Raw genomic sequence first — 16,939 nt, 5'->3', positions numbered from 1 at the left:
GTACATAGCTGCCCTCTGTGCACTTTCTGTTAAATGTGCATTTGATGCAAATACAGATGGGATCAAGTTGTTGGAATGATTGCAATGTGACAAAATGTGAGGGAGACTGTTGTTACAACACAGATGAAAGCTGCTGCAGATCAGGCTAACAGAATTTGGTCAAATGTTGCTCCAGTGCAAGCTAGCCACATCTACCAGACATTCTTCCGAGGCAACTGTCTGCAGCCTCTACCCGGCTGGTGACCTACAAGAGAGACAACATTCCTGTACTAGAATGCTCAAGTACACATGGACAACACCTCTGCTGCAGCAACAGTCTTAATAGTGGTGAGATCGACGGCGGTGCTAGGTATGGACTTATTGATTGCCCTGGATCTGTGCATCAGAGGGGATACTGTCCTCACCTAAGCTTCAATGCCACCCACACTGGGGATGTCTACAAACACTGCAACATCTACTGCTCCTGACATTGGGTGTGTAAAGAACTTTATGCATAAGGTTAAGCTGGACCCCAATATCACACCAGTGCATCAGAAGCTGCAGTGTTTGCCATTTGCGGTCAGAGTCTCTGTCTCTGCTGAGCTTGTTTGCTTGCTAAAGGCTGGCGTCATATAGAAGATGGATGCTTCTGCCTGGGTTCCCCCCATCGTGGTCACTGCTAAAAAAGTGGCGGGATCTGGATGTGTGTTGATCTATGGGAACCAAACAAGGTGGTGGTCATAGACAGCTGCTACCCTATGCCTCACAACTGCTGGCCAACCTGCCAGAAGCCAAGGTATTTTCCACGATTGTTCTGGCAAATGCTTACACACTGCCTCTCCACAAGGACAGTAGGGACATGACTGCCTTCATTACACACGAGAGTCGCTTCAGGTTTTGGAGGGTGCCCTACGGCTTGGCGTCAGCGCAGTCTGCTTTACAATAAATGATGGCGACAGTTCTACAGGTCGTACCTGGTGTACAAAACTACCTAGGTGATCTCATCATTTATGGGACCACGCCAACTGACTACCGTAGCCCCGGAACTGTGCTGCTCAAACTCAAAGGGGCTAGGTTAGTCCTGAATGACGTCAAGTGCCATTTCAAGCAGATAACGTTGCGGTTCCTTGTTCATGTCATCACTGCCGGGGGGATCCTGCCTGATCGTAGTCACATTGATGCAATATTGAATGCTCTGCCCCCTTCCGACGCAGCCACTCTGAGGTCTTTCTTAGGCCTTGTGTCCTGGTAGTCTAAATTTTTGCCAGGTTTTGCTACAGTTGTTGCCCCAATGCGTGAGTGTGCCAAAGAGACTGAATCAGGCCCTGCCCTCTACGAACCCACACTCCGCTCAGTTGTATCCACGGATTCAAGTAACTATGGTCTTGGTGCGGTGTTTGCTCAAATACAGCCTAATGGCACAGAGAAACCTGTGGCTTTTGCATCCCGCACACTTACTACAACAGAACACGTTGAAAGTGTACTCAGTAGTTGAAAAAATGCATTTGCATGTGTGTTGGCTACAAAAAAATGGCGGACATACTTATGGAGCAATCGTTTTACTCTGCACACGAACCACCAGGCACTTACCACTTTGCTGACCACCAAGGGGATAGGCAGAGTTCGGGATGCGTGTGGCACGCTGGTCGGCACACCTACTCTGATTTGACTACGACATAGTGTATCGCCCACACTGCTGATTGTCTTTCTCGTCTCCCCTTGCCACTGCCTGCTGAGCCGTGTGCTGACGCGGAGCCTGAAATAGTGGCTCTGATCTCCTCCACACTCCAAACTCTTCTGGTGGCTGATTCCGAAGCTGCTTGCTCTTCATGCCCTGAAATGACGGCTCTGCGTGAACTGATTCACCGTGACTGGCCGCCTTCCATCAGAACGGTAAAACCACGGCATGAGCCCCTACAACAAGGTGAGAGAGGAGCTCTCAGTGAAAGACAGTTTCATTTTCAGAGTCTCGAGACTCCTGATTCCACCTGCTGTGTGCCAGACCTTGATAGCTCATGAGTGTCATCAGGGAGTTGTACGTACAAAACAAGTGCCTGAGAGATCTATAATGGTGGCCGAAAATGGACTCCGAGGTCAAGACCTGAATAGTCTCCTGCGTTGCTTGCCAGTCAAATGATAAAACGGCCTCCACTCATTCTGCTCCCCTTGATATAGTAGGGCCATTTGAAACAGCTTCCCTTAGCTGCCGTTACGTCATAACACTAATAGACTCTTACACAAAGTAGCCTGAACATGCCTTCTCCCAAAGTGCCGGGACAACAGATGTTGTAAAGTTCCTGATGTCCACTTTCAGTCGCCATGGCAACCCTGAGTGCATTGTCACCGACAATGGACCTCAGTTTACATCTCCTGAGTTCACTGAGTTCATGGACCCACACAGCATGCACCATATTCGATTTGTTGGAAGATTCCACCGCTCTCTGAGAGGCTGCCTGCAGACAGCCAACTTGAAATCGCAGTCATGGAAAGAGGCTGTGCTATCTTGGCTTCAGGTTTACCGGGCGACACCGCATGCCACTACATCTGCTTCACCCCATGAACTGCTCTATGGCCGTAAAATGCACATCAAGCTGGACATTTTAATGCCTCCACCACTAGGACGCCTTCACCTACAAAAGTACGCGACACAGTATAGAGGAATCAAGACAAGATGAAGCGCTACCGTGATTCAAAACAAGTCGCATGTGATCCTCCATTTAAGGAGGGAGAGAAGCTAAGGATAAGGCTTCCTCGCCCAACACCTAAAGCTCACCCAAGATTATCCCCACCTGTGCAAGTGGAAAAGCAGGTGGGTCCAAACATTCTTCCAACTCAGTGATTTGAAAAAAGTGGAAAGCAACTCCTGGCCCGCATCCCACTTGGAACTGATGATGGACATACTGACTCTCTACCAAACTCACAGACCCCTGCACACAGTTCCTCACTCCCTGCACGCTCTAGAGTCAAGCCTAAGTGGCAGAAGGACTATGTTGTTTATTGACATGTTTTCATGAGAGTCCTCCCTATTACTCTATCTGGTTAATGTGGGTGTATGTTTGTTGTCTTTTAATAAATGACCACCTCTGTTATAATTGTCTCCCTCAGACGTTCTTCTTTTATTTTTATACTGAACCCACAGTACTGTGTTACAGGGAGAGGAAATGATGTGTTCTGTAACGCTGTTTCATTGGAGTGCGGCTAGGAGGCATCACTGAATAATATTGAACTCTGTATGTACTATATCTAGAGGAGAAGAAGAGAAATGGATCCTGTATTTTCAAAACACAAAAAAAAGTGTTTTCATTGGGCAGGGATTAAGCACATTTTCTAATGTAAATATTTCAATTAAAATAGAGTTTTGTACAAATAGACACAAACTGCTGAGTACAATGGAGTCCAAGATCACTCAAATCAACACATTAGTTGCCATTTAAGCCATAATGCCGAAAGTCTAGAATCTAGACTAGATGTATTTTTGACAGTAATATTTGACACTACAGAGCAGACATCACAATAACATCAGCCTCCTTGTTGTCCTGTAGTGCTGAAAAAATGGAAAGATTAAACCATTTAAAGCTGTATTTTTATTTTTGTGGTCTAGAAAGGGCAGCGAGCGGTAAATCTTAGAAAATCTAGTTGGAAGCACTGTTCCTTCTTTTATTGGCGTGTAGGTCTTAAAGCTCTTGACCACAAACAGCAGAGTCACCCAAACCAAAAAGGAGAAGCTGTTATTATTTCAGCTCTAAAATGGAACAGCATGCTGGTAATACCTCCCTGTTATTGCATGAGATGAAGATGAGCCTTACATGTCTGCTATTTTAATCTATGCATGGCCATGGTTGCTGGATCATAAACTCGCACAGACACACTTGTGACATCATCTGGCTGGGTGTTTTGGAAGGAGCGCTGGGGATACAAACATTTAGTTTTCCCAGAGAAAGTGGGTTTGTGCCCACATTTGTCTGCTGGCACGAATTGACCATAAAGATTGTAATCTGGCAGCGATCCTCCAACCACGTGTGTTCAATGTTTCCGTTCCTCTTGCTTTAAAATGAGTTTGCTGAGACTTCACCGCACATGATGGTAAACATCTTAGATCGTCACATAACCCAAATCAATAGATAGTTTCATCAATAAACTAGTTACATGAATTTGATCAGGGGTGTGAAACTCATACAAGGGACCAACATCCTTTAGCTTTCTGATCGCAGGCCGAACAAAATGTAAATATAAATGTACTGTATTGACCATTAATTGTAAATTATCTTGACTCCTATTCAAAACTAATTGTTACATTTAAGAACCAAAAGAATAGAAGCAAAAAGAAAAAATTAAACTCTTTATAGCAATATTAACCGATTTATGCATTTCCTCTTTCAGCCTGTTTAAATTGACTAAAACTAGGAAGTGAATAAATTCAGTTTAGTCTTTAAGCGGTTAATTACATCAACTTGCATATTCACTGCCAGTATCAATTAGTTTGCAAAATAATCTGCAAGGCAGTTCCACACTTGCGTATAGTCTTGACTGGAGTGAGATTAGCTCTGGAAAACATCTTATTATTGGCTGCAGTAATCGCGCAGACAACCCAAACATATAAAGTTTCCGTCTTAGGAAATGACTCAGACCTTCCTATTGTTTCCTTCACAGCCACACGCTCCTCCCGCCCGTCTGGTACGAGACGCATTAATTAACATGTATTTTTATTTATAAAGAGGCCACTGCAGCTTCTACGTATCCTCAAATCATTGTTTACAAGAGCCTGGTAGTGTGATTTCCCCTGAGGCTGTGTGTGTGTGCGTGCGTGTCAACCTTTTACTTCTCAAAGCAACTGTGTCATATCAATGTCAGGATGGAAATATTGCAGCTTCTTTTTCACATCTGGGTATTTGATAATTCTCCTGCTGCTCTGACTCGCTACTGGACTTGACGATCATTAATGAAAAGTTACACACTCAAACAATAGAGCAGTTGAGGAGGCAAAGATGAATTCTCAAACAGTGATATAGACTCTGCATTGCTGCTGTCTTTGTTATTAATCAGCACTTTTTGGTCCAAGATTTTTGAGTCATGAAAGAATCACATAAATTGATGCGTTGAACGCGTTTTTGTACACTAAACTGCAAAATCTTTTTTTGGGTAAGTTTACATACAGGTTTTATTTCTGCCTTTTTCTTAATTTCTTGTATCAGAGTTGCATCACTGTGTCATTTAAATTGAATTTAAAAAGCAGGCAATGGTGGTTAAGGTGCAGGTTGGGTGCCACAAGCAGCCCTTTTAATTGTACTTAGCTGGCCCAATCATAGGTTTGAAACGATGACACTAACCACGAAGAGGTATTTATTGTGTCTTTCCTAATAATACAAAAGATCCCGGCTATGATAATAATTTCAATAAAATTGTTTTATTTCTCTTTTTTTACTACATTTTTTTATATATTAACAAATTATTTTACAAAATGTTTAGTACATTTAATTAATTTTGTAGAAAATATTGCTCTCCTTGCATTTCAGGGTAACTATTAAAAAACAAATTCATTTATTATTATCAATAAACTTGGTTAACTATGTATATATTTTCCCACATTAATGTTATTTTTGAATAGAATTCTTCTGAGCATGTCAAAGATTATTTGATTGTTTTGTCTTGTTAAAATAATCGTACAGAATAAACGGTCCTCAGTTAGCCTGATCTTAAATCTATAAAATGTTAGTAACTAACTAACTAACATTGTTTCAATCAAACTAGTGAAGAGCAAAATGACTATTTGGACAAAGATGTAAACATGCTCAACACTACTGGATGAAATTCAAGCAGGACCCACACCTTAATAGATTGTAATTGTAATTTGGTCAAAATTGAATTAATTATTTTATGATTTTTGTTTTATTAAAAACATCTGTCTGTTTTTTCCATTTGACTTGCTATTGTTATTGTGATTCATTTCCTGATCTCTTATCTTGTGTGCATCTGTGAGAAAAAGTAAAATAAGTCCGATTGATGAATTCTGACTCAACGGAGACACTGTCGGCTAAAAAAAAAACCTCTAGTGTTTTAAAAGGGAGATGCTTCATTCCGTCTAAACTCATACTTCCTGTTTTAGGAGCTCCACTTATGGACCGTCCACTTCATATGAAAACGTTTGCAGCGGGTCTCTCATGATCGAGTTTGACAGCCGAGTGCTACAGTCACTGCAGCCACCTCATTTTCTCTGAGCTCCATCATCTGTGAGAGACTCAACGTTAAGCTCTCATTCTATTTAGTAAAATGAGGTTGAATCGAAGGAGTGGATGGGAGTGAGTGGAAATAGAGAGTAATTCAGGATCTGTGGTTTGGGTGAGGAAGCACATTGTTGTCGACTTCAAACGCCAGTGAAGTAATAAGTGATGGATTTAGAAAGATAAACACTGAAAGTATCAGAAACGTGCGTTCAATCATCACAATGACGGTCGTCCCCCCACCCCCTCCCACTGCGACATTTAGTCTGCGCAATTATTCATCTGTGTTTGTCTTGATCGGCAAATTTTTCAAAACAATAGACAAACACGGCAGCATTGTTTGCCGTGTCACATACAAAGTAAACGGATCAGAGACTTTTGTGATGCTGCCATTGTGACAAAATGTGTGTGTGTAGGCCTTGATTTAACTAGCTCTGTCGCCAAATGTTGTCATTTCCATACCGATTCCTTTTTTTGCATGTTTGTTTTCCTCCCAGTCCTCGGCCAGATGTTGTTTTGCATTTTTATTGGCAGGCCAGAGTGTCTTTTAATGTGCGTTCAGCAGATATGTTTGTGCGCTTTTGTGAGTTGGGGCTGATTCTGCCCATTTTTTGATCGTATGTCATGTGACAAATTTGACCCGTTGGTTCTGGTCTAGTTTTAGATGTGTATTGTTTACATGTGTTCACCCTCGTATCACCACGAGGCCCCCCACCCCCCTCATTTCTGCTCTCTTGTTTACAGGGAATTTAAAGAATGTGGTTTAGGAGCCTCAGCCTCCTCCACACACACACACACACACACCATGTTTCCACACCAGGTCGGCAATCTGTGGCTCTAATGAAGACAATATGGAGTTGGACCCCTTCGGCCTGAGGCACGGAGAGAACAAACTTGGGATGAAAAGAAGTTTTTTTGGAAAACATTATCCGAGTGTTTCCAGGGGAGTTAATTAAGTACGGTTGATGTGCGTGCTTTACAGTTTTTTCACTCCTTTTTAAAGTCTGCGTTTGATTGCTGTGTTCAGGGTCAGCGTGTAAACCCTCAGCACGTCTACGTTCGGCTGAATCCACTCGTCGATCCGTCTTATCACTCAAACCTTAAACACTAAGTGCATAAACAGATTGCGAAGGGTCGTGTTTCAGCGCGGCGCAGCTGTGATTCGGGTCCTCTCTTGAGAAGACGAGCACTAAAACAGACGTCAAGATAAAGTGTAGCCGTTCCACAGTTTCTCAAGTATGAGTCATCACTCATTTCACATTACATTTGGAAAAGTTTTCTTCTTGTATGCTAACAAAGTTGCTCAACAGTGTCGAACGCACCCGCGGGTAGACTTCTCAAATTAAACATCTGGACAAGTTTTTGGAATTCTGAATGGAAAATCTTAATCTTCCTCCCGCAGACGGACAATAACAAAGATTACATGTGACTTTTGCACTTTTGAGAGTCTGTCTGGATATTTACTTCAAGTCAATAAAGCGTGTTTGACCTCCACTGTAGCCTAATCTCAGATTCATTTACATGATCTGCTCTCTATTGACTTTCAAGAACATTAAACTCTTGCTTTGTGGGAAACTTCTTTAATTTGTCACAGTGGTTTGTTGCCATAGTTGTTGTGCTGTCATTTGATACCAGAATAAATAAATGATTGAATTTTTGCCTCTTGCCCGAGTGTATTTCCCTCCTACATGTGTGCATTGACCTAAACTTAAGTTTTTATTTATCTTATATTCTCATTTTAACTGATATTCTGTCTCTGTGTGTCAATATAAATTCTTTCTAAAAAAGTTGTTTTCAGCAAAATATTTACCAAATAATAACACAAAGCTTTTTATCAAAGGGTGTTAGAAAACATATATACGGCGATGTATCACAATTTTTTTTTTTCTTTGGAATTTTTGACCATTAAGTCATTTTTTATTGTTCTCATAGATCTTTTATGGTTTTTATTTCAATAAAGTGCTTATAAAATAAATTGATTCAGATTCATTTTTAAATGTACAATTAACATGCAAACGTGAACAGCATTTATTCATTTCTGTGTTGCAATTAACCCCCCGGCAGCTAGATGGCAGCAGTCATTGTATCCTTCTCAGCTAAAGTCCTACGAAATCCTGGTGATGACTGAGGGTGTGAGGATACAGTCAAGTCCAGCAGCTATCAAAGCTGTTTTTTTGGACATTTTTTTTTTTCGAAACAAATACAGCAATTACGACTGTCAAGAGTCAATAGGTGTGTAGAGTCGAGTACACCCTGTATTGTGATATGTATCACATCGCCAGATTCTTGCCAATAAACGCCTAATATTTAACAGTATTCAACCTACATATATAATGTGTATGCTATCTTGTCAAAGTATTCACCGAAAACCTGCATGTTTTTATACTTTTTTATTTTATATTCACACAAATGGGCGCAAACCGAGAAATTACACACATAATGCTATAAATTGAATGTAGTTTATGTATGAATACATTTTTCCCCACTTAATTGGGTAAGCAATTGCTTCTATTTTTATTTTATTCAAAACACATTTAATGGTATGGACAGCAGGTCGTCACCATAACATGAGACCAAAATACACCACACTTCCTTTGCACATTTCCTTTTCAAATGCAATAAAAACCTTTTTTGTCCAACCTAAGGCACAGGTTCCCCATTTTGCCAGAAATATTAATATATCTTGCCCACTGATAAAGCGTCCCATGAGTCACTGTAACAATGAAAGATCTTTCTTGTTGTTGATTTAATTAAAGCCTTATAGTCAAATTAACTTGTATTAACTAGTCTTGATTGAACTTTCTTCTAATAAATGTGAAACCTGTGTGGTGACTATAAATATTTTTTTTCTAATGTTATATTTGTTTCAGTATCTTGATAAGTGATGCATTTTCAAAATGTCCCTTTATGAACGCTGCCTCATATTGTTTATGCTTTATTTGGTTATTATCATTCAAATGTATTGGATCATTTAACAATTAGAAGATTAATGCTTATAAAGGTATCCCTGACATATTGATAATTCATTTCTAAATTATTTACACTTACATTTTTTCATGTTCATCCTATAATATTTGAAGGTCTTCATTCTTTTATGTGAAAGTGTAATTTGCACTGTTAGCCTCTTATTACAGCATAGATCCAGACCTTCAGTCAAATAACTTAATATATCCTGTCTTAACAGCTCTGTGTGAGACCATCATGGACGCACGGCGGTCATGTACCATCAATGTTTAAAAAAGCTGGAGACAAATTGAAGAAGACAAAAAAAATCATCTGACAGCAATAGATAGAATTCAAACACTGCTGTCTGTTTATTTCTCTTTGTTTCTGCCTGGGAAAGCTCGGGAAACATCGTGTTTAATCTCCGGCCGGAGTGTTTGCAATGTGGCCGAGTTGTGTTGAAACATCTGTAACATCAAACAGGACACGCGGATCATCAAATCCTCCAGAGATCGGATGCATGTGAACGATGAGTGTTGAGAAATGGGAAGGGACAGGAGTAATTCAACGTCCAGCCTAGCAGGATAGCCATCACTTTACTTTCAAGCTGTCCGCACTTTTCCTTCTCCGACATTTCTTTTTTACGAACTGTTTGATTGTGTTCACGTGATCATTAAAGTCAATTAGAGAAACCATGTTGTCACAAGTCTTTAGAGCACTTTGATTTATCCAGTGCAGTCCAGTTATGAGGCACTTTAATGGTAAGCCTTTCAAAGAGGAACCACAAATGTTGACCAGTTCCCTTCTAGTAGTGATGTTTCCCAAATTAATGGGCCCAGAAATTCACACCAAATGTAGGAGTGGGCTGGCATATGCCGAACAGAAGTTGTGTGTGTGTGCGAAAGAGGATTCCCTGTGATCTTTATGAACACGGCTGTGGTCACCCCGGCGGTTTAAGCCCAATGTAGCCGGGGCAAATGAAACTCATTACACAGTTTACGAGTTCGGAAAAGGAGAGACGATTGAAATTCTATCTCATAAACTTTGAGGAGGGTGCATGGACGAGGCAGGCGGGGGGCGAGAGGGGAACCGTATGCTGGGCCGTAAACATAAGAGACTCGTGTGTGTGTGTTTATGTACTTCTGAGTCAAGTTAGAAAAAAAATATTGGCGGACCAGGGAAGATTCAGGGCACCGCTGGAATCCCTGGATTGTGTTTTCAACAAAAGAATGAATCTGATCTGGAGCCAAAGTAACCCCATTTTAGATTCTGCTGTTTTGTGTGATTTACTCTTAAACACTGTGGGCAGAAGCTGAGATGACATTCAAGGGAACGAGAAAAACATCCAGTAATTCACACTGATTTAAAATGATAGGAGGAAACTCCTTTTCCTTCTAGTGTCTCTAGTTGTTGTTTTTTTTAGGCCAAACCGGCCCATGTGGCTCTTTCGTGTTACACATATGCAAGTGATTCCATCGTGGTTAACTTGTGTTTCCTCTTGTGATGACTTACCAGTCAGTAGTGTAGAAGATCATATTGGCTCTGATTTTAGTGAAGATGTTTAAAAAAACATGCTTATTTATATATGTATTTCATTATCGTCAATCTTGTTTTAATATAATCCATTTGCTTTTATTGCTGTAGTGTATTTTAGATCTAGCTGATAATACCTTGTACCTTGTGTGGTTCGAGACTATAGCTTTTCCTGAATGATGATTCAAACGAAAGTTTCATTAATAAGTTTTGCAGAATGACATCATTTTCCTGACATGCTGTTTGTTGGTAAGAAAAGTAAATACGAGTTAAACTGAACAGACTGAGGTCCTCCCTCTTCAAAACATTGAAACCATGGTGTAACCAACCCCTGCTGCCTTTATCAGAAGAAAAGCTCACAAACTGGACAAAAATCCGCAATTCCAGGGCTAAACAATAACAGTAGATTTTTCTGCCAAAGAGCACAATCAATCAAAAATGAATGTGAGAAACAACATCCAATGATTCAAGCAAGGCTTCATCACTACACAGGTCCATTACTGCTGCTTCATTCAAGTCTTTTCTCTCAGGACAGTGTCTTTATTTTGTATGTCCACTGAGCTTGACATCTTTTTGCCATTCAGGGGTTTCACATTCTATCAGACAAGGGGTGGAAATCCATTAGCCGTCTAAGTTGTGGGCTGTATAAAAGTATATTTACTAATCTGTCCCTAACTGTAAGTACGAGTCTGATTGGGATATTATTTTGAATTCTTGGATGATTTTGTCCTTTATTTTGAGCCAGCCATCTAGGGGACCACATTAAATAAGTTTGACATATGTGACATATAAGACAAGAAATAATGCCCTACACAAATGAAGATGTAGTCTTTCCACTTACATTCACTCATTACTGCTACTTCTAGAACCTCGACTTGAACAGCTAAGCAAACTACCACCACTTGTGTGGCTTTCCTCTGGGCATTTTGGTTTGCTCCCACAGTACAAAAACTTAATGTAAGTTGTGTTTGTGTGGTTGTCTATAAGTGCTTGATGGTGGACCGGTCATGTCTCCAGAATATCCCTCGATTTCGCCCCTCTGGTAGCAGGAATACGACCTTGCTACTATCAAGTGAGAAATAACAATTAATTCATGATATCGTCACATCTTAGGCTCTCCAGTCTGCCGGGTTGTATGTTGTTGGACTTTTCTGAAAATCCACAGATGCCAATCCAATGAAAAGATTCTACTTTTGCTGAATCCTGTGTGTATATACCACTAACTGTTGTTCATAATCATAATCGAGGATCTGAAAAATAGGAAAAAACTGAAACCTCAAATAAACGAAGGCAGGTGTTTCTTAAGCAGGGCCTTCACAAAAGTAGGCCAGAGGAGCAAAAAGTTTCCATTGTCATCACTCCCGTAACACTGAGGCTGACGTTATCGCAGTCCAGCCAAGAAAAGTGAAATTATGACCGATTCATCCCGCAGAAACTCCAGCACAGGAGGTGAGTCGTTCTAAGCAAGAAGAAATGGAAAGTAAGAGCGTCAACCCTCGAATTGTACTAGGTCGCCTTGCTTTCAGGGATTTATGTCCTGCGACGGATACAAATATTTTAAAATTAATAACCAATCAACATGACCTCTGAGATCTGCTGTGGTGAGGAGCATCCATCAATGTGCAGAATGACTAAGAAGGATGAGACAGAGAGCATTTAAGAAAAGAAAGTACACATGTTGGATATAACTGACTGACGTGAATGTCACGACATTCCCCGAATCCTTGTTGTAAGTAGAGAAAATGATTTACTTGCTTGACCTGAACAGACAACAGAAAGAAAAATGAGTCTCTGCAGACTAAAAATATGATCATGCATACTCTGTCTGAATAACAGGATCTTAAATACAGAGCATGAGATCAAATCTGAGGTCACCGGACACTGAACTCCTTCATCTTTCTGGCCTCCTGGTTTAGACATGATAGAGAAGCTCAGTGTAGAGCTATAGCCGTTGAGAAGAGCCAGTCATGGTGACATGGTGGTTTGTGGGTGAAGGGTTCAGGGCCTGTGCAACTGTGCCCAGACTGGAGAGTTAATGGTTCTATATCACCCAGAAGAGCTGGAGTGTTACTACTAAGTAGAAAGGGAAGTATGTTCCTCTTTGGTCAGCTCCTCAATATAGGCGTGTTTCTAGAGTGTTTCTAATGAAGTGGTACTATCAGTGGTCCTTGTTCTTGAGAGGATTCTACACTTTGGTTATGGTAAACCAACCGTGACCCCAACAGACAGAGCTGTTTGATCACAAATTGAGCTTTCGCTAGCAACAAATCGATTTGTTTACCACATGTCACGGTTTCATGAAGGTTCGCAGCAAAGTTACACAGAAAACAGTTTAATGCTTATTATGTCTAGAAGGATTTGACCGGGATTTTCACCTTCTTGCGAGCGGCAAGCAGACCTTGAATGAGTCTGTTTCTGCTTAACAGCTCAAGGAGTACTCTGTGGGGTCTACGCTTCTTAAAGTGGAACACATAGAAGAGGGAAGATAGGAAAGGGGTATATTGGTTAAGGAAAAATAACATGCATTGGTGATAATCAATGAGGGGCAGAAACATTCTCCCTCTAACTGTCCGACTGATGATATAAATCATGGTTTTAGTGGAGGTGTGGGCTGCGCTGTGGATCCGTGGTTAGTTTGACAAGATCAGAGGGTGTTCTTTGAGTGGAGGTTTCCTGCAGGCACTCTGGTTTCCTCCCTCTTCAGTTAGATTAAAGAGTTAAATTAATCAAGTGGGTTTCTATCAATATATATACTGTATTTCCTACAGAATATAAACACCAAATCTGGAGGGAAAGAATTAGGGATTTCCATCAACTTACTGTAGCTTCCAAAGTGATTATATTTCCATGGTTAGATGTTGAAAGTTCCATCTCTTCATTGGCTGAAGTAGAGTTTTATAGAGGAACGTAATACTAACTGTATTTCAAATGAATTTATCCCTTAGGAAAAGAGCGCTACATGTACTTATCTATTTAGGAACCCCACTATTAAGCACTTAATGAGGCGGTGGTTGTGTCTTCTTGTCTTTCCAACCTTAACATGAAAGGATGGCAACTGTTCCTCCATTTGTGATCTTACACTCTAGTGTTTGTCCATTTTTGTGTTCCAACAGCATTTATTGAGTCAGAAAAACCGAGGATCCAAGTATTGTGTTTTTTTCCTGTAATGTGCTGTCCGGAAAATGTCAATTCCACATGCCCAGGAGGGTTTTCATGTCATTTCCGCTCATATTTCCTGACAAATTACATAAACCATTCTTGTTTTTTTAACTTCTTGTCTTTGTGTGTGAGTCTCTCGTACATCAAATCAAATATGATAGTGCGCTGCCCTCTCAGTGACATTTAGAGTTATACACAGAGAATCAAATAACTCTGTGATTATTATGATTTTTCTGGTATTCTCAAAAACCCCGCATTCACCAGACCTGCGAGCCAAAGGGTTCTGCGAGGGAACATTTTTGCTCCACATTACCGTGCAGACAGTCGCTGGTTGCCGGTGGTGGGCTGTAATTTGTTTCTGGCAAACAGATCTTTTCTCCAGCCTCCAGTTTGTTTCCAGCATGGAAATGGAAAACTTCAGGAATCTTGAGGGTTTTGGTTCAGGAGGACTTCACTGAATTAATGAGTGTGCTTTCTTGAGTTCGACATGTTCAAAATAAGAGATTTTGAAGAATCAAGCTGTTTCCAATTGAGTTCCAGAGCAAATTGTTCATATATATTGTAGCTGCCAAACACACAAAATTACTTTTTACGATCATCAACTTGGTTAAAGTGGCTCTTGACATCCTACAAACAGACATTTTCTAAAATGGATATAACATGAAATCTAATGTACATATGAGTATTCATTGATATGTATGTTTGTGGACTCTTGGAGGAAACTGGAGTGCCTGGAGAAAACACAAACCTGCGCCCCCATGTGTTGACATATATATAATAATAATAATTTCTATTTATAGATATTGTAATGATGTATCATGTCAAAAAAGTTTTTTTTTCTGAAAAAGCATTTTTCTATTTACTTTTCTACAGTACAATGCACATATTTTTTATATATAACTATTCGATGCTATGTCAAAACCATCTGTTATTTTCCAATTCCTTTACATTTTTTTTACATCATAATGTTTTCTTTACTATGAGCTTATGCAATTTTAGGACTACTTTATACTTACTTATGTCTTCATTATTACCTATATTTTACATAAAAGCTATTTTTGTTAAAAGCATAAAATAAAAGCATTATTTTTTTTATATTTACTAACCTTGCCCATTGATTATCACTTTAGGAAATACTATATATTCACAGCTGCATCAGATACACCAGGACATACAAGAGTTCCTCAGAAAAATTTCAAACATGAAATAACAAACATGAAAAATACACTTTCAACTGCCATAAAACACCTTCTGGTTTTTTACTTGCTGGAGGCTGTTTAACTTTATTTGCTATACAGTCTCTTGTGAGAGTGAAACAAGCGAGTTCTTGTGCAGCTGAACCGGTTGTCAGTCCAAATATTGTTTGTCTGCTAAGATGGAAATCACAAACGGTTTTGTTGGATTTGCATAACGTCTCCTGGCCGCAACAAAGAGACGGGGCCTCCATCTATACATCCTCCTCCTCATCAACATGTGGAGTGTCGTTGTCAATGGCGGAGGGGATTTACTCACACAAAAAAGACAGATGCCACCTTTTATCTGCTTAACGGAAGAGACGCGCAGCACGTGGCACTTGACCGCCCGGACTGTGTGGCTCCGTGTAATGACGTTCTCCTCCCAGGAACTATTGTGAAGGACGTGAATGGGTGGAGGGAAAGTGTCCCAATCTCACCATGAATAAGTTGATTTCCCTCCTTTTGGTTTCTCACTAATAAATCAGACTAAATGGATCCTCCAGGACCTGGTGTTCGTCACTTTGAGCTGCTCCAGGTGACAGATTTGTAAACATTTAGACAGTCCCGGGGGATGATTATGTCACCGTTTAGGTGGAACAGATTCTTCTGATAGTAGTCGCCTTTCAGATATTCCCGGGTGATAAAAATATCCACACCATTGTGTTTTCTATGATAAGGTTAAAGGTTATCACTGAACCTGATAATAATATTGTGTGTTTGTGCTACATACCTCAAAACTTAACCAATGATATATAATAAAAACAACATTTTTGGAGTTTGATAGAGGAATGAATACTTTCCTATCTATTTATATATTTGGACAAGTTGTGGAATGCTTTTATTTGAATTCAAGTCATATGTTCTCCAGCACCACATCTAAAGTGTTACATTTCTTACACAACTTTGCACACTTGGTCTGTCAGCACACACCCATGTGTGTGTCAATGATGTGTTCACAAGCTGCGGCATGTAGTTATGCAAAGCAGCTCAGATTCCTTATGTCTGTCGCTCAGACTCACACAAAGCTAGAGGGTTCTGAAAATGGTCCATTGGATTCTTGATAGCGTGTTTGCTTCAGAACACGCAACATCTGCCCCGCAAAGTGGCGAACAACAATACATGGACCATGGATCAAGGAGTTCATGGAGCTGGAGTCATCATTTAAAAATGATTTGATAGTCAAAGTTAATGCGTAAGTGCTTTTCGTTATTTTATCTAAAATAAAGCTAATTATTTGGTGTTTTGATGTTTTTTATTGTTAAGTCGCCCAAGGTGGTTTTGTTTTGCTATTTGCAAGTAACTGGAAATTAAATTTAAAATTAGCAAAATTAGTAATCAAATTCAAATTTGTTTCAGAGTTTCTACATTTGTTTCAGGAAATCCTAATTTTGTTTCAGTGTTTGACCTTTTTTTTTTTTTTTAGGAAATCTTTATTTAGTTTCAGAGTTTGGACATTTGTTTCAGGAATTCTTATATTTGTTTTAGAGTTTGCACATTTGTTTCATGAAATCTTAATTTTTACTTTATTTTATTATTATTATTATTTATATTTTATTGAATACAATTTTGTGTATAAACATATTCAACAATTCAACCCATCAGCAGCTCAAAGCTCAATAAATGTTTTTCAGAATTGTATCATTTTTTAATACAACATACATGATGCAATATGTGTTTATTCATAGATTTACTCTTAAAACCGAATAAAAAGCCAGACAAATGAATAGCTGTGGGTTCAGATCCTGGGCGGAAATCCAGGTCCTTGTTTTGTGATGTCGCGCCGCAAATGGCCAGTGAGGAGAGAGGGAGGCTGAGAGAGTGGAAAAGAGGGGAGGGAGAAACAAACTCCTTTTTATTCAGTAACAAGTTCAT

General features: G+C 39.8%; 1 protein-coding gene across 1 annotated transcript in view; it reads left to right on the top strand.

The window, feature by feature from the left end:
* Positions 1-8,176, top strand: part of hdac8 (histone deacetylase 8) — a 29,436-nt gene extending 21,260 nt beyond the window's left edge. Inside the window, exon 11 of the mRNA XM_087790070.1 lies at positions 6,942-8,176. Coding sequence (XP_087646196.1) covers positions 6,942-6,964 — 23 coding nt within the window. The 3' untranslated portion in view covers positions 6,965-8,176. The remainder of the gene's footprint in view (positions 1-6,941) is intronic.
* Positions 8,177-16,939: the final 8,763 nt, after the last annotated feature.

This window comes from Callionymus lyra, chromosome 4 (genome assembly GCF_982586985.1).
Source record: "Callionymus lyra chromosome 4, fCalLyr1.hap1.1, whole genome shotgun sequence".
Taxonomy (NCBI): Eukaryota; Metazoa; Chordata; class Actinopteri; order Syngnathiformes; family Callionymidae; genus Callionymus; species Callionymus lyra.
The sequence above is the reverse complement of the archived record's forward strand: the minus strand, read 5'-3'. Positions and strand labels throughout refer to the sequence as shown.